The following is an 18,854-nucleotide window of genomic DNA, read 5'->3' on the forward strand; positions in this document are numbered from 1 at the left end:
AAATACACGCGAGAGCTTTTATTTTATTCATTCCATTAATTTTGATTTACAGGCTTTGCGGCTTTGTAAAGCGGATTAAATTCTGAATTGTGAAATATCGCAATTTCGTCGAACAATACTGACTCCCCACAAATAATAGAATAAATTGAATAAATGTACTCACCGAAAACGTCGCGCCACCGCAACAACTCCTACCATCAGCTGTTCCATCGGTGTTAATTTCTGCTTGAAACGCTTTAGCCTCAGGTCCATCAAGTCACGTAGATGTGAGTGGAAACCGCATTTAATTGCAATCGTGCACACTGACGAACCCTTTCGAACATAGCGTATCGTCTTCGATGCGTTCGAGGTTGACGAACTAATGGTATCCTACGCATCAATAATTATTCGAAGATTATATCATATCTCTTTGAGAACAAACAAAATTATTTATTTTTATTCATTATTTTCCATCGAAACCATATATTATATAATATTTTAATATTTTAATATTGTTTTACTTGTGATAAATTATGCATAAACTATATTACATATAAATTATTATACATATATTATTAATAAAAAAAATAGGAGCCCGCGTGATCAATATGGCAGGCATTATGTAAACATTAGCCCCATTGACATAGCCAACTTCGACACGAATGGGAATTGAACTGAACCATACCATTACGTGGCCGAGAAAATGCGGTTAATTATGCGCGCGCCAATTAACACGCCATAACGATCGCCCTTTATTACTCCATTGTTCATTTTTGATTAATAATGCAGGTTTGATTTTGAATTGATATGACTAAATTTCACAAATTTACTTGAATGTCACGTTCGTTAGTGTTACCTACTTTAATTGATTCACTATAAAAGGTCCTCTACATAGAAATCGTAAATGATCGTGGAGTCTTAAGTCATAAAAAAACCAATCAATCACAATCAAATATAAGGAGAGTACTCGATTAGAATTAATCAGTTTCCTACGATGATTACATAAGACTCCACGATCGTCTACGACTTCTATATAAAGAACTCTTAACGAGTCGAGCTGTTTATGAGCTCACAGCTGTTTAACTGTTTATGCCTCACAGGCGTAAATTGGGAATACAACAAATCACAATTTTACGCGCTAATCAGTGCGTTATTTTCCAAATACTAATTGCAAAGTGTATTTTTGTACCACGTAAAAAACGCAAACAATGTGAAAAAATTTTGCAGCGATCGTTTTCTGACGCAAGAAACTATACGAAATACAATATACATGTGCAGATTACTTGTAGTTTATGGTATACTCAAAAAATCTTGAAACGATGAAAGTCATAAACACGACAATTTGAATCTTATTTGACATCATTTAGCTCGGTAGTGAATTTTTCATTAGGCCCTAATATACGTACATATAAATATATGTACTACATATGTAATGAATATATAAATATATATATATATATATATATATATATATATATATATATATATATATATATATTACATATGTGTGTTGATATTGAACGATTTTGCTTGAAGTATCTAAAAATTTAGCTAAATACAAACAATTTTGTTAGACTATCAAAATAATTATAATATATAGAACGCTCAGCTGGTTGCTAAAATGTCAATTTTTTGCAACATTGCTCATCATACTTGAATTTCCTACATAATTATTTTGATGATCCGACAAAATTATCTTCAGATTTCTATCTTCAACAAAATTGTTGTTTACGTGTACGTATTTTTATTTAAATTAATTTTAAGACCAATTAAAATTTAATTATGAGTGATAATCATTGCAACCATAATATTAACTACTATTACTGCTAATTATTATCAAATATCTCAATTAATATTACTCTTATAAATATGACAACTCCACAATTATAATTTTTATTATAATTACTATTACAACTCTGTTTCATATTTCTATAGAATTATTCTAATCTATAGAATAATTATAGAAGTAATCATTCTAATCTATAGAATAATTAAACAATGATCGTAACGATATATATATATATATATATATATATACAGAATCATCATATCGGGATCACTGCCGATTATTATTGCATATTTCGATTAATTCATGCGCATATAGGCTTAACCACAGCATAAGCTATTGACTGTACATGTAATATGTATGCATTAAGGATACCAATTACCACTGCGTCTATCAATTAATTTATGCCTGTAATATTAGGAAAATAACAACTACGATATTAATTACATAGCTGCGTACATAGCACGTATGTGTATTAGCACTACACAATACTAAAATTATATTAATTACAATTACCTTAGCAAGTAAGTCAGGTATGTAATATTATAAAAATAACAAATGCAATATTTTACAATAATCATTTTGCAACATAAATCTGTACAAAAATACATTTAGATCACAGCCAACACATAATATCGCAATTACTTTTAATTATCACTGCTTACGTCGATTTGATTCATGCATACATTATTCTTTAAACATAACGACTAGCTACACTATTTCATAATTTTGATCCACAAAATATTAAACAGTAATCGCGGTCAATAAAATATTGTGATTACAGTTAATTATCATATTATCGTATGTTTCTATTTAACTCGCGCATATATAATTTTACAAACATAACTATTATAACATTAACTACAGCTATTTCATATTCTAATTTCCAAATCGCAGCCAACATAGAATACCATAATCATTGTTAATTACTATCTTGTATTTCAATTAATCCATGCATGTATAAATTTATAAACATAATAATAACTACCAATAATAATAAGCTATTTCGTACTTTTAATCTGCAGAACAACTGAACAATCGTGGTCAAGATAGAATATCGTAAAATCATTACCAATTTTATTAGCACATATCTCGATTAATACACATATAATTTTCTAAACACAACTTTAATAATCACGTCAATTACAGCTATTTAATACTTTTATAGAATAACTAAAAAATGATCACAGTTAATACGAAATATCGTAATCTATCATCGCCAATTACTAGCATGTATCTCGATTAATTCATGCACACATAATTTTTTTAATAATTATAATGATCGCATATTAATTGTAGCCATTAACTACATACATATATTATATATTAAATCTACATATTAACAAATTATTAGCTATCAATTACTCAATATTATATAATATTATATAATTATATAATATTATAAAAGTAATAATATTAACTATAGCAACTTCTCGTTTTTCTAATCAAAATAATTAAAAAATTGTGGCAAACTAGAGTAAATTATCGCTGCAAATTAAGTTTACTTTTGATTAAAGGAGTTTTTTACTTTATCATATTGTTTTTAAAGAAGCTTTTAGGAAACGCGTTTTTTTTTTGGAAAAGCGTTTGGTAAATATTTTTTGAAATTATTTATTTATTTATTATTTATTATTTATTTTATACTTTTTGTTCTTTGTTATTTAAAGATAGATCTGTTATTTTTTTCTATAAATACATGAAAAATTTACAGACTTAGATTTTTGTATACAATGTGTGTACGGCTCATTCTGCAATCATGATTCCAGATTCTCAATGGATTAAAATTACAATATAAAGTAAGACATCATTTTAATCAAAATATTTACTGCTATCATCGGAATTAGAATTATTTATTTCACATAATAAATAAATAGTCTTTGTTTATTTATATAAAGTATTTATATAAAGTGTATTTATAAAAAGTGCAGTTTTAACATTTTTATGTTTGCGAGCCATGAAAAAATAGAAAAAATTAACAATACAATATATTATAAGACCGTATATGTGTGATAACACAAACTATAAAAATCAAGGCTTAAACGGGCTAGCTGGATCTTAAATGCTTGATTCTTGTGTGAATTTATATACTACGTATGTACTGAACTACCGCAGTAATATCACGAGTTATTTTTCGCAATAAGAATTAATTATTTACAGATTTTAATATGTTATTCAACATTATTAAGATCGTTTCGAAGATGCAAATAAGCATAAAAAATTTGTTAAATTGCTAGCCAATTTAACTCGTGATATTACTACGGTTTAGTAGAATTAGTCTTTTCAAAACCGGAAAATCATTTCAGCACGCATTTCTGGGAATTGCATACGTAGTATATAAATTCATACAAGAATCATACAAGCATTTAAGATCCAGCTAGACCGTTTAAGATTTGATATAGTTTGAGAAAAAAATTAAATTATCAAGATAATTTTAGAATTTTCGACGATAACCGCAAGTGTTATGATTGAAATCACGTTATTTTTTAATTTCAATCCACAGAGAAATTTAAAATCATGATCAAATAAATCGTGTACGATATACAGAAAATACAATGTACAGAAATACAATATGATGTACTGTATATAGAAATCAAATGAATCTGTTAACTATTCAAATATTTTTTATAGAAAAGTTTTTTATGAAAAATAGCAAACCTATCTTTAAACAATAATAAATAAAGAACAAAATAATTTTGAAAAAATATTTATTCATTTTTCTAAAAAAAAAAAACATTTCTAAAAACCTTTTAAAAAATAGCGCGATAAAATATAATATATAAAATCCTTTTAACTCATGCACATAATCAACCTATGAAAATATTTGACGAATGATACTACGATTACACGGAAATCATTTGACGTAACTGTCGTATTACCGACAATATACTGTATTTTTGCAAACAATTTTGTCTGATACTTAATACTATCGCATGAAAATTACTTGAAAAAATTAATGCAATAAGATCGATATTATATTCATACGATATTGAGGCCAATATTCATTCAACTCTTATATTTAAGACTGTCTTAAGTATAGTCTTAAGATGTCATGAACTAATCAGGAGCCGTATTAACATCTTAAGACATTCTTTAAAATGATCTCTAAAAAAGAACAAATTATGAATATCAGTTAAAAATTAAATTTAAATTTATAAAAAAATTATATCATAGATTTAGAATATAAAAAGTAATGGTAAAAATAACTGTAAAATTTATAAAAAAGGTAATGCCAATCCATTTCCAAAAAAAAAGTAATTGTAACTGAGATCACAGTAATTGTAACTGAGATAGCACAGAAAATTCCAAAAGAATTCAATTATATGTCATTAATTCTGAGTTCATTTTTAGATGCAAAAAATATTCCTTGCAAAACTTTTTAGAAAAAAAATTAGTTTTGCATCTAAAAATAAATTCAGAATTAATGACATTATATTGAATTCTGTATTATCTAATGACATTACAAATAACGAGTTTATTTCCAATCTCTGCAATACCATTTCAATTAACACTTTTCAATTAAACACAACTGCTAGCAGAAAGTCATAGCAAAGTAATATCACAACAAAGTTATGACATGCAAAGTTATTAACATGCAAATGTCCGCTTTGACACATGCAAATGTGATGTCATTATATCATTATGAAGCTGTAATAAAACTGCACTTCAATATTGCTATGACACAAATTAAGATATGTCACTGTGACTTTTTCGACCACTTCAATATAGGCTGTATTCCAATATTCACTGACAGCGCTGAAAATCTACAGTTTATGTTACGTATATTGTACATTTTTAGCACTGCTAGTAAATTATGGAAAATAGCCTTAATCATGACTATTATAAGATTACTACTGTGGCATGAATGTGACCTTTTTTGCTATGAGAAAATAGATTTGGGTGTAAAATCTCGATATCGTACACTGAGAAAAAAGTTTTGTTGATATGTGACCAACCTCAACTTTTTTGTTGTTCTAACCAAAAATAGAATAATCAAATTTTTATGGTTAGAACAACAAAAAAGTTGAGATTGATCACATATCAACAAAATTTTTTTCTTAGTCTAGATACTGAGATTTCTGCCACTAAGTTTTACCTTAATAAGTCCGCCGCAACAATCAATCATATTCTTTTGCTATATTCGACTGATTCCGTTGCTTTTTTCCGAGCATTGCCATAAATCATACGATCGTCCGGTTGATCTCGGTTCGGCAAGTTTGATTGCTATAATAGAAAAGGATCGCAATTTAGTGCGGCTGCTAAGAATCGAAACGAGATGGATTTATAATTGAAAATACGATTATCTCTTACCCGAACACATCACGACGACGTCCAGTGTCCAGTGACAGTCTCGATATCGACTAAAACGTTTTCGCAGATCAAAAATCGCGAATATTTAATGCGGAACGATTTCACAATGGCCATTCTCAGCGCGAAGCCGCGTGAAGTATGACGTGCATGTGCGACTCGCTACTCGCGTTAGTTTCGCTCGGCGCGATATTTGAATACACTTGGAATTTGAGTTTATATAATATATAAGTAATTATTTAGAATAACCCTTTCTCCATCTCAAATCTTAATAAAAGTACACTTATTCGACATGTTTTCAATTAAAATGAAAGAATCTGGAAAAAACGCGGCGGTCGAATCGAGTTATTAAGCGTTAAGGTTGAAGACTTTAGAGATTAAGATATTTATTATCTTGATTCGATACAGCTCTATATGTACGTTCTGCATTAATTATATAAATTTACTGCTTTAAAAATATATTTACTGCTTTAAAAACACAAATTCACTGCTTTAAAAATACAAATTTACTGCTTTAAAAACACAAATTCTCTACTTTACAAACACAAATTCACTGTTAATGCAAAGAATTTGTGTGCTTAAAGCAGTGAATTTGTGTAATTAATACGGGAGGAGGAGTAATTATTTATTCTAAATAATTACTAATATATATAATTAATAGCAAATAATGAACGACAACGCTCGCTAATGTGTTACATACACGGCGAGAATGTTGGAATTATATCAAAATAAATTGTAATGTAAATTTAAATAAAACAGAAATTGCAATAATTCATATACTATTTGTACATGCTTGATAAACGGAGTACATTGTAACCATCGTAACCGATCTGCGGTATAGCGGACACTGTATTATCAACACAAACTATGCAATATACGATATACATATGTATGCATTTATTTAACAATTTGAATATAATGTTCACTGAATTATATGTTTTATGTTCAATTCTATCAATGTAGATTAATTTTTGTTTAATTTATTTTTTATTCTTTTCTATAGTTTTAAAAATTATAAAAGAAAGAGTTAGGTAAAAAAATGATTAAATCGAGATTAATGTTAAATTTTCTTGATAGAAATATATATTAATTAGATAAATGCAGTCGAATATACGATATTGTCACTTATATTCCCAGATAGCATACAAAATCTCTGCAGTCGTATATCATCAATTTCAAATTCATTTTCAGATGCAAAAAGAATTCTTTTCAGAATTTTTCAGAAAAAAAATTCTTTTCGTATCTGAAAATGAATTTTAAATTGATGACACAATTACAATTAAATTCTTTTTGAATTCTTTTTTATGCTCTCTAAGTTATATGAAATATATAAATGCGAAATTTGCTCCGGTAAAAATTTTTCTCAAAATTTTTATAAAATTGTAAAAAATTTAAAATTTACGTAAAAATTCTGAAAAATTATATAAAAAGTTCTAAAAACATTTTCACTAGGTATATTCATAGCTTGATTAATATTTCTTGTAAGAAGAAGAATGAGAACGATAAATCCTTATGTGCTTTTTAAATGCAAAATATTTTAATTAAATAATTCTTTTCAAACTTTCTAAATTTCAAATATTATAAATAACTAACTTCATATGTATTAATGTATACGAGGGAACAGATGATGTCTGAAATGGCCTGAAATAAGGAGTGTACGCGATAATAACGCGATGCGTCTGCTAATGCATGCGTCATCGCGCATGCGCGGATTTAGTTCCTCCATCGGCTCCATCTGGATACATTTTCCAGCAGCGTCACTGTACACTGTACGCCGCGCGACAAAAATCTATATTAAAATGGAGGAGAAGAGTCAGGCCGCAGAGCGAGAAACCAAGAAGGATGAAGCCCACGAGAAAGATGCGCGAAATAAGAGGTATGGTCGCGGATGAACGTCATCATCGAAGGATCGCGAATTTGTTTGCGACACGATTACAACGAGGCTTGCTCCGCACTTCACCGCCCTGTCTTAACCTATATTCGTTCGATGAATACCCGGTGGATAGTTCACGCCGCGTAATTCTCCTAAGTTTTTTTTAAAAGCAATTCTTCGATCGCGATTCGGCGTGGAACGTGAGCTTTCTCAAATCGATTATGATTGGATATTTTTCGGAACGATTCCTTCGGTCTACATCATTCTCTCCTGTCAGTGGCTTGTAATCGTGTGATTGCGATGTAATTTGTTTCATCGACGATGCATATCTAATCAATACACCAATGAATTGTAGCGTTATACTTTTCTAATTATTACTTTTATATACGTATGTACAAATAAACGAACTTGAAATTTATGGTCGATATTTATATTTTATTTTTATCGATAAATGTACGCATTTAGAATATAGTTTGCATTACATATACTATAGAATCTCCGAAATAAATGTGCGCATTTATTTATAAAAGTAAGATACGAGTACAGATCACAAAATTTAATTTTGTTTATTTACATGTGTATAATATATTTCTTATATTTTTATGTATTTTTTATTATTATATATTTTAAAAATTTTTGTTATATATATATATATATATATATATATATATATATCATAATTGAATATCTAAAGTTATTGAACATATCCTTTAGCTGTTTATCATTGCAAGTTACTTGTATTGCGTTAATAAACTTATTATTATTTTACCATAGTTCCAAGAAGAGAGAAGCTCGGAAAAAAAAGAAAGAGGCGGCGCATGCGGCCAGTGAAAACCACAACAATAACAAGGAGGAGAAAGAAATGCCTAGCGCGTGCAATATCTCTATAAAGGATATCCAAATGGCAATGGAAGTATTCAATATACAACAAAAACCTGCCAAAACTCAAGAGGAAGCAATGCAAAAGTCTTATCAATTTTGGAGTACACAGCCTGTACCAAAAATGGGTGATTAAATCACATAAAGATTTATTTATTTTATATTATTTTTTCTAAATGTATGTTATTGATTCCAGATGAAAAAATTGTACGCAATGAGCCAATTGAGCCTGATAAGACATCTGTTAGAGCAGAGCCATATTCGCTACCTGCTGATTTTCAGTGGGATACTTTGAATTTAGATGATCCTCTGGTTTTATCGGAACTGTATACATTACTCTCAGAGAATTATGTCGAAGATGACGACGCTATGTTCAGATTTGATTATCCTCCAAATTTTTTGAAATGGGCCCTGCAGCCTCCTGGCTGGTGCAAAGAATGGCATTGCGGTGTGCGAGTGAGCAAGAGCGGACGTCTAGTCGGTTTTATTTCCGCTATTCCAGCCACTTTACGCGTCTATAATCAGTAGGTGTAATACGCTTGCATAATTGCCCACTTCGCAACATAATGCTTTAAAAATGTTTTCAGTACTCAGAAAATGGTGGAAATCAATTTTCTATGTGTGCATAAAAAATTGAGATCGAAGAGAGTAGCACCTGTGTTGATACGCGAAATTACGAGGAGAGTAAATCTGAAGGGCATCTTTCAGGCCGTGTACACTGCCGGAGTCGTTTTACCAAAACCTATCGCTACATGCAGGTCAGTATAGAGAAGTATACGAGAACTTTGCTTGATTAACTGTTAATTAATTGACATGTATGTATTTAGGTACTGGCATCGATCATTAAATCCAAAGAAATTAATCGACATCAAATTCTCCCATCTTACTCGCAACATGACGATGCAGAGGACTTTAAAGCTATATAAACTGCCAGAGAATACAAAAGTACCAGGTTTCAGAAAATTGGTTTACACAGATATACCACAAGCGCATAAGATATTGACGGAAGTAAGTATAAAGCCTGAATTTTTCGACACATTTGATCGTCATAATCGCCATTTCTAATATCAAAAAGAGAAAGAATTCTATTTTTGGAATCTTGATTTAATAGAACTTGTATGCAAATTTTTAAATATATTCTTATTGCACACTGATTCGGTTAATTAAATTTTAAATGTATTTGAGTGTTATTAAACCAAAATTTGTTTTGACCGAAAATAGGATTTGTTCTTGTCGGTTTAATTTCCACTTGTAATTCTTCATCTTTAATATTTATATTTATATTACAGTATCTGGAAAAGTTCGATCTCGCTCCAGTATTCTCAGTCGAAGAGTTTGAACATTGGTTTCTGCCGCAAGCTGGCATTATTAACAGCTTCGTCGTGGAGAAGGAAGGGAAAATCACCGATATGGTGAGCTATTATACATTACCGAGTTCCATTATGCATCATCAAACGCACAAGACCCTTAAGGCTGCGTATAGTTTCTATAATGTGTCTACCACAACACCATGGCTCGAACTAATGATGGATGCCTTAATATCAGCGCGTGACGTAAGTTTCTCTCATTTATCGCACTTTTCAAACAAGAATCAAACGTAACACGAGTTCTTCATTTGCAGTTGGGTTTTGATGTATTTAATGCATTAGATCTTATGGACAACAAGGAGTTCTTAGAACCCCTCAAATTCGGGATTGGCGATGGCAATCTTCAATACTATCTATACAATTGGCGTTGCCCCAGCATGACACCTGGCAAGATCGGTCTTGTGCTCCAGTAGACTTCTTGTTAAAAAAAAAATCGCTGTTTAGAGAAAGAGAGAGGACATCTTTTGCATGTGTGATCTCGCACAAGAGATTAAAAAATAGCGATTAAGTATGAGCGAACAGAGGATATATAGCAACGCAATAAAGACAGCGTTGTTAAACAGGGATAAGAACAACCTTAATCTTTCTTACCAATAGGAATATATAAATGTAATTGCGGTGGTTAAGGGGAATTTGAGATTTCTTGTAGAATCGTCACTCGAATGAATAACTCAATTCCTCGAAAATCGCTCTTGATTTCGTCATTGGCGCCTTTGAAGACTCTAGATTGAATTATATACGATCGGGACTATAATGAAAATTGTGCAGCATTGTACAGCGCACGTGTATATACGTATCTGCGTAACTCAAATGTAGATAAGCATTATGCAATTAATAGCAATTATGCGGGAAGCCATCCCGCATCATCCGAAAATTTTCGATTTTCAATCATGTAAGCCTTTAGACGCCAGATAACTCTTTATCCGTTTTTTCCTTTACACCTCGGCTAATTAGACAAACGTATGCCGAAGTATGAGTGACAGACAAGTTAAAAATAAAATGACATTTATTGAAAATAATTGATTTTTACTTTTTCTTGCTATTTCTAATTTATATTTTGCCCTCATTAACTTCATATCCGTCCATATTCACATAAGTAAACTATTTATATTCTGAATAATGTTTCTCATGTAATTATTAACAATCTATGCAATATAAAATTCGCGATTATATAATCCAAGATTCGTTTCTAGCTTTGATTAGATTATACGAAACACTTGTGAAGAAACCAGTCTCGTATCAAAAAGAAAAATTTATATATCTACAATTTGATTGCAATGTTAAGTATATTCTTTTATTTTTTCTTTTAACCCCATTTTGAGAAATTAATAGCTTCGATAAAAAGAAAAATTTATATATCTACAATTATCGTATTTTACTCCGGTGGATTTGAATCAATTCGAAGTCAATTAATGATGTCACATGCTCTACTTTAGATTTCTGATTGGACGAATTTACAGTAGCACTTTCTAGGTTAATCGATTTCCGATTGATTATAATGAAAAACGCTATTAGGGATAAAAAAAGTTTTTTATTTCAGAGTAAGAAAGCAAGTTAAAAAGCTTATTACATATTTTAATTTATGATTGTTTTTCAAGTTCAACAAATCGAATCGACGCAGTTTATAGATTATAGAACAATAATTATATTTGTGTATTAATATTATTAAACACTAAGATCTTGCTTTGACTGAAATTGTTTCTTTCATCTCTCTTATTTGTGTTTATATACACATGAATGTTTTTTCAGAAAATTGTACGGTGCAATTCCGAAAGCACCGAGTTTTATTTCACAGTGATGTTTACATGAATTCGCGCGGAATAATTACGTCATATAAATACCTATCTATAATTATGGTAATAGAAAATACTTGATAAAAAATTGAATTCTTCCATATGTTATACCCTCAAGGCAAAGATCATGCAACAATATATCTTTTTTATCATTATCGTGAACATCGTGAGTAAACCATCGCATGCTTAGCGCATGGCCGACGAGCAAGGTCTTTTTGAAGATAACAGAGAAAACCTGACGATGTACCCGTAGCGATTAACCGGTTAAAATTTACATTTCGCTTTTAGATAGGGAGGCGACGTCCGAATAACGACGGTCCTTCGATAAGTTTACAGATCCATCGTATATACAAACGATCGATCAATGACGTTGAGCAGACAGGAGGACGCGGATGGCGTTCTACCTTGAACGAACATTATACATACAAATAGTCGATCGGATGATATCGCTGACGATCGACAGATATAGGCCGAGCATAACTATTACTTGTTTAAAGCCGCTTTTTTCTAACAGCGCGAAATTTACATCTAAATATATTCAAATTCCTAGTGAAACTGATGTGAACGTACGACGGCCCTTAGTTAATGCAATGGGACTAAACGACAGTCAGAAAAACTGAGTCAGGGATACAATAAATAGGGGCTTGTTGTAATACTTGCGAACGTGACGTGGTTTTCTTACAAGGAAGCCAATAATATGGTTTAACAAAATTGTCATACCTTCATTAATTTTTCTTATCCTAAAAAGTAATATTTATATGCTAAATAATATTAATAACGTTTGAATATGGTGTTTTGTATACGTTTTATATATACAAATATTTATGAATTGAATAATTTATTAATCGAATCTTGCAATTTTTATGTATGTTATATTTTTATTTATGATTTTTTAATGCTACAAATATAAAAAAAAGTTTTTTACGATATAAAATAAAAAAGAAATATGTTTTATCAAAGTCACGTTTTTCATTAAAATTTGATTTGCAGTATATGAATTATTTCTGATAACAAAAATACAATATATTTTTTTTTTATAGTATATCAAATATTTATATCATCACAGTAAATAATTGCAAAAACATATCTCTTATCATTTATTGAAATTACACTTTTTTCATTACCTCTTACTACAATAAAATATTTCTTGCGACTGCAAGAACCTCGAAGAAATTCCTCTTGTATGAGGTGGTCATCTGATCAACTGATCTTATTAACTACTTGTTAACTCTGATCGTTTTAAAGTGACAGGAAGTTTTTCATCATGGAAATAAAGAGAAAGATAATATTTCTTTCACAAGAGAATGCATTGTGTTACATCATCCAGAAAGTTCCTGACCAGACACGCTTGTATCGATCTCAGGTCGTGTTAATGGTAATGTCGATAGATGCTCATCAAGCGCAATATAGTTACTCGCGGGCGCACACGTGCCCTTTGTACTGCGGAATAATAATAAGCAAGAAAAGAGAAAAAACGAGGAGAGGGATACGTGCAAAAAAGCGGAAACGTCGAATCATCGAACAATACCCGGAGCCAGATAACACTACGAGGCGTGGACGAACTGGAGTAGGTGGGGAAGACACGAGAGACACGATGTGAAATAAATACTGGTCTGAAATCGAGCGGAATTCAGTCGCATGCTTAGTGTACTAACAACGTAAACGTCTGATCACGGTGAAAGAAACCCTCTTCTTGCAAAAGTCCCAATTGTTTGGCACCATCTCACCAATTATTAGTGGCGCCTCGATACCGCAAAACTTCCGAGACGTTTGAACGTAGTTTGTAATTAATCAACGAGAGACTTAGTCGAAGTTTGTATTCTGCTCCAAACTTGGATCGGGCTATCACGATGCTACTTCGATATTCTCTGATCCTTGCCTTCGCGTCTGTCGCAGCCGCTTTTCTCGGGTATCTCGCTCAAAAGACATTACATATTTTTTAACCCTTTGAAAATTCATTTAAAAACAATTTAATTTTTAATTTTTAAATAATTTGTCGACCTTCTCGCGTATCTATTATACAATATATGCATATAATTGAATGTACTTTAGTTTTATCAGTTTTTAAGTAATTTGTCGTTCTTCTTTGGTATCTATCAGATAGAATCGTGAGATACTTAAAAAAATTCATATCTGGCAGGTATCAAAGAAGGACGACAAATTGCTTGGAAATAGGTAAAACTAAAATACATTTATATTTCTTTAAATTGACTTGTATTACAAATATATTTTTAAATGTTTTGTCACGTCTTCTTAAACTAAATACATTGCAACAGTTATTAGTACGAGGGTTGCTAATCCAATTTAGAGATCCTATTATAAACACGAGGCGTCCGAAAAGATCCGGTAGACCGAAAATATCTTATCTAATGGGTGTCATTGTCCACGCTTACGAATCACGTCGTGTTTCTGTTCAGCTGGGGCACAACGACCCTCCAGGCAAGCAACTCGCGGCAGTTTGACGTTTATTGGAACGTGCCTAGCTTTATGTGTAATCAGTACAACGTGAGATTCGATGATCTCAAGGATTTTGGAATTCATCAAAATACGATGGATGAGTTTCGCGGTGAAGAAATCGCAATCCTTTATGATCCCGGAATGTTTCCGGCGTTATTGACCGATAAAACTGGTGAGTTAAAAGTGCATTTTATTACTAAATAAAATTATTCAAAAATATCCAGCAAACATAATTGTTAATTATTTGACGATGTATGCTGGGAGCGATTCCTAATAATAAAAAATATAAATAAATAACTATTATAACTCAACGATTTATTCCAGTGATTTTGGAGCTCGTCTTCTCTCCACACAAAATATTATTTCGTGTTGCTAATCTTTATTGTTAATCGTTATTATATTTATGCCCTTACAATTTTAAATAATTAGTTAATTTCTTGGAGAGTAATTTATTATTGTAATTGTTCAAAAGTTGGATTAATGTGATTATCGATATATTACAAAATAACGAATCTTTTATCCTACTTTATTTAAATGTAAATAGATCGAATGTAAATAGACAAAAGAAGCTAATCAATTTAAAAGGTCTATGCCTATTGTCTGTGTTACGACCATCGAAAAGCATCGTGTGCACTGTGCTCTCTGTGTGTACACTCTATGTGTACAAGCTGACCAAATATGTGCTGCATACACATGCATGTATATTCGATTTTCCGGCAGTCATGGCGATATAACCGCCGCAATTATAATTTTCCACGCAATAATGTAACTATTATGTATTATATAATTATTATACATTATATTGCAGTTATATATATTATTGAGTGGGAAATTAAAACTATTTTACATTTAACAATTATTTTACTGTTAGTTGATGTTTGATGGATATCTGTAAAAAAGCATTTCTTAACAATTTTTTTTAGATATCTATTTATAAGCTTAAGCAAATATATTTAAAATGTATTGTTTAATTTATCGATCTTTTTGCATATCTGTTAGATATACGATACAATTGAGTATTTTTAGTTTTATCAGTTTTTGTCGTCTTTCCTTGGTATCTGCCAGATATGAAAATATTTCTTTTATTAATATTAATTTTGCTATTTTGGTTTTTTGAACATTTTTAGAATTTTTACGTTGTTTCGATTACCGATGTAATTAATTCTTGTATTTTCAGGGACCGTAACAAACGTAAGAAACGGCGGTGTTCCTCAAGAAGGTGATCTGAAAAAACACCTCGAGATGTTCCAAAAGCACTTGATTAAACAAATCCCAGACGGGTCGTTTAGCGGTATTGGCGTGATAGATTTTGAAAGCTGGCGACCTATCTTCCGACAAAATTGGGCCTCTCTCGAGCCCTACAAAACTCTGTCTCTAAAGCTAGAACATAAGAGACATCCCTTTTGGAGCGAGAGCGCTACCAAAAAGGAAGCGAAGCGTCGCTTTGAAAAATATGCCAGAATATTTATGGAGGAGACACTGAATATGGCAAAGAAGCTTCGATCTAAAGCCAAATGGGGTTATTATGGTTACCCATATTGCTTTAATCAGACTCCTGGCCAACCTACTGCGCATTGCAATCGTCAGACTATGGCAGAGAACAACGAGTGAGTACATATATGTATCGACGAAAATCAATAATTCAACATCCGATAGCATGTGTATAATTTAGTAGCATACATGTAAGCGCGTCATTACATTAAATTTTACACGGAATGTACTAATCTCGAGATGATCTCGCGATCCTCGCAGCTTGACATCGGGGTCGTGTTATCGCTTCACCGCTGTGCCAGGTGAAAGAATTTACAGTCTGCTCCATAACAGCGTACACCCTACCTGCAAGAAAATTTAATTTATTAGAATTTTAAAAAAGTATTATTTACATTTAAAAAAGTACTATTTACATTTAAAAGTATACTATTTACATTTAATGACCTATTTTGTTATTGCTTAATATATACCACCCAAATCCTATTGTTGTTTATATATCTTGACAACTATTTGAACCGCCTGGAAACTAAAAAAAAATGACATTACAATCTTGGACTGGCCAGTACAATCATCTGAAGGAAATTAAATAAAAAAATTTGAGCTTTATGAAGAAAAAGCTTTAAGGAAAACGTTATCACACGGCATTTTATCCGAGAGACGTCCTAAGAATATCCTCTGGACATCTTCAGGATATCCTTTGAAAGTATGTGCTATATGAGTATATATAGGGTGTCTCGTAACAACGTTTAAGGAAAGATTTTTGAAGTCATTTAGAGATTTCTAATTCTAATACTAAAGAGTTGAGGTCATAATAATTATATAATATAATAATAATTATTAGTATAATTAGAAATATTAATAATTTTATCTTCATACATTATCTTTACAACAATATTATTTTTATATCAATATTATATCAAGAGACGATAATTAACTTTCAAGCTTTTAGTTTAACATATTATTTTGTGTTATGTTATGTACATAATGTGTATGGTTAAGTCCTTGCTTTAAGAGGCCGTAAGTCGTAAATTGTAAGTGACGATATATCGGCCACAGAACTTATAGTTTTAGGGCGTAAGACCTGGGCTTTGCTCAATTCGTTAAAGCCTAAAGACTGCGCAAAAATAAAGACAGAAATTATTGTCACTTAATCTCTTTCGATTTATGACTTAAGGCCTCTTAAAGCAAGATTGTGGACCGAGCATATCATACCTGAATACACAAACTTTAGGCAGTAGTCATTAACTTAAAATGCTTATTATTTAAAAATTATTATAGCCTTAATATAATAATTTTGGATAATTTTCATTTTAAAATTATCTTAGGAATCTCTTTTACATAAGCATTGTTACGATTTATATGGGGGACGCTGTAATAATATGTGAAGCAGTTATACTATCAAATCTGCAAATATATATAAGATCGCTTTCTATCAATTACGTTAAAAAACTAGTTGAAAATATGACCAGATGTTGTCATTTTAATCAAGTACAACAAAGAACAATGATGACAATTGGACGACATGTCATGCAATAATGAAATAGACTATTAAATGTTAATGAAATAGACCATTGTACTTAAAAAAAATTCTTTTTTTAAATGCATAAACTTCTTGAAAATATAGTATATATAGCTTTTATGGAACTGACTGTATGTATAGTATTTAATTCAGCGGCTGATTTACGATAATGACATCACCCCGGACACAAGACGAGATTGAGAATCAAGATTACAGTTAGGTATTTATACCGAAATAGGTCAATGTCGAGGATATCAGGGTGTTAAAAAGCAAACCGCAATTTCGTTACCGGCGCGTTATCTAATCACGCGAAACGATAAAGAAACAGCCGAGCATCAATGTCAGAGGTAATCACGAGCAACAATTTCCGTAGAATGTCTTGGCTCTTCACGCTCGAGGACGTGCACTTGTCTTCTGTGTACTTGAGACAGGAGATCAGAGGAGAAGATCGGGTGGGCTTCGTGAAGGGTAGAGTATCCGAGGCGCTACGTATGGCAGGCAAAATTCCGCGCAAACAACAAGTTCTTCCCTATTACTGGTTCAAGTATCAGGATAACAGAGATAACTTCTTAAGTGAGGTAAGTCCTTCTGAGCTCCTTGAAATGTTTGCATCAGATATTGATGTCAAGAAGATTTATTGAGAATTTATCTGCACAGAAAGACACGGAGAACACATTTAACACGATCGCTAACCTCGGCGCTGACGGTTTGATTATTTGGGGTAGTTCTGAAGATACAAATACAGAACAGAAATGCAAGGACCTGCTACACTATGTGAGAACAATTCTGGGACCAGCGATAAAGCGAATCAAATAGTTCTAAGTAGCGAAATAACGCAAAGTTTTAGAGAAATTGCACTGTCTCCAGTACAAATCTTTTTTTTTGCTTATTTAGTCTTAATACACACGATGATTTTTTGATCTTTTATTATACATGATAGGTTGTTCGCGTCCCGGATTAATTTTCGATTTTACAAGTATACAAAAATTATTAAGTAATTCTTATATATACTTGAATCTTAATTGGTTAAACATATTCGCTTTGAAATTTCCTTAACTGATATTTGCAGATCCGATGTACTTTAAATTAATGTTTTTATTAAAGTTAATTGAACGATTCCTTTTTTTTAGCTCGGTATCTGAAGAATATGATTATATAAATTTGTGGAAAACATTTATTATAAATAATTTACAATTTTTGTAGTTACAGAAAATGTCTTGATCCACTGGACCTGCGAATACTGATTAACATTTTTAGAATGTATTTGTAAAGTTATGCATTTAAAAAAACAAAGAATAGAAACTATTATTCAGCTGCTTTTAGCATTTCAAAGAAAAGAAATATGTGGAATACGAATGACCCAATCGTGTGAATTAAGGATTAACCAATCGTGTGAATTAAGGGT

The 18,854-nt window shown here is 31.1% G+C and overlaps 3 protein-coding genes and 1 long non-coding RNA gene across 4 annotated transcripts in view; 2 read left to right on the plus strand and 2 right to left on the minus strand.

Moving 5' to 3' along the window:
* Positions 1–6,659, minus strand: part of LOC147907603 (uncharacterized) — a 46,588-nt gene extending 39,929 nt beyond the window's left edge. The window contains exons 1-3 of the mRNA XM_087412507.1: positions 6,074–6,659; positions 5,859–5,986; positions 164–369 (exon numbers count right to left, since the gene is read on the minus strand). Coding sequence (XP_087268633.1) covers positions 164–369; positions 5,859–5,888 — 236 coding nt within the window. The 5' untranslated portion in view covers positions 5,889–5,986; positions 6,074–6,659. The remainder of the gene's footprint in view (positions 1–163; positions 370–5,858; positions 5,987–6,073) is intronic.
* Positions 6,660–7,792: 1,133 nt separating this feature from the next.
* On the plus strand, positions 7,793–11,208 carry Nmt (N-myristoyl transferase). Its single transcript, XM_011060596.2, has 7 exons — positions 7,793–7,946; positions 8,718–8,950; positions 9,019–9,346; positions 9,410–9,580; positions 9,650–9,830; positions 10,112–10,375; positions 10,444–11,208. The coding sequence occupies exons 1-7, from the start codon at positions 7,870–7,872 to the stop codon at positions 10,600–10,602; spliced, it is 1,413 nt and encodes a 470-aa protein (XP_011058898.1). The 5' UTR covers positions 7,793–7,869; the 3' UTR covers positions 10,603–11,208.
* A 140-nt stretch (positions 11,209–11,348) lies between these two features.
* LOC105148714 (hyaluronidase) lies at positions 11,349–18,790 on the plus strand. Its single transcript, XM_011060599.2, has 5 exons — positions 11,349–13,891; positions 14,400–14,611; positions 15,617–16,046; positions 17,823–18,027; positions 18,107–18,790. Exons 1-5 carry the CDS (start codon positions 13,833–13,835, stop codon positions 18,263–18,265), a joined length of 1,065 nt encoding a protein of 354 aa, XP_011058901.1. The 5' UTR covers positions 11,349–13,832; the 3' UTR covers positions 18,266–18,790.
* On the minus strand, positions 16,088–17,815 carry LOC105148713 (uncharacterized). The gene is made up of 2 exons (XR_846493.2): positions 16,365–17,815; positions 16,088–16,275 (listed from the first exon to the last, which is right to left on the minus strand). It is a non-coding gene; the product is annotated as an uncharacterized LOC105148713 (long non-coding RNA).
* Positions 18,791–18,854: the final 64 nt, after the last annotated feature.

The sequence above is a fragment of the Acromyrmex echinatior genome, chromosome 13 (assembly GCF_024713525.1).
Source record: "Acromyrmex echinatior isolate Ae372 chromosome 13, ASM2471352v2, whole genome shotgun sequence".
In the NCBI taxonomy this organism is placed as follows: domain Eukaryota; kingdom Metazoa; phylum Arthropoda; class Insecta; order Hymenoptera; family Formicidae; genus Acromyrmex; species Acromyrmex echinatior.

What these genes read in the sequence shown, in the direction of transcription:
- Nmt (XM_011060596.2), top strand. Translation starts at nt 7,870, where the DNA reads ATGGAGGAGAAGAGTCAGGCCGCAGAGCGAGAAACCAAGAAGGATGAA. An exon ending in ACTTTACGCGTCTATAATCA is followed by an intron (nt 9,347 to 9,409) that starts GTAGGTGTAATA and finishes AAATGTTTTCAG; the next exon opens with TACTCAGAAAATGGTGGAAA. An exon ending in CCTTAATATCAGCGCGTGAC is followed by an intron (nt 10,376 to 10,443) that starts GTAAGTTTCTCT and finishes CTTCATTTGCAG; the next exon opens with TTGGGTTTTGATGTATTTAA.
- LOC105148714 (XM_011060599.2), top strand. Translation starts at nt 13,833, where the DNA reads ATGCTACTTCGATATTCTCTGATCCTTGCCTTCGCGTCTGTCGCAGCC. An exon ending in GTCGCAGCCGCTTTTCTCGG is followed by an intron (nt 13,892 to 14,399) that starts GTATCTCGCTCA and finishes GTTTCTGTTCAG; the next exon opens with CTGGGGCACAACGACCCTCC. An exon ending in ACTATGGCAGAGAACAACGA is followed by an intron (nt 16,047 to 17,822) that starts GTGAGTACATAT and finishes CAATTTCCGTAG; the next exon opens with AATGTCTTGGCTCTTCACGC.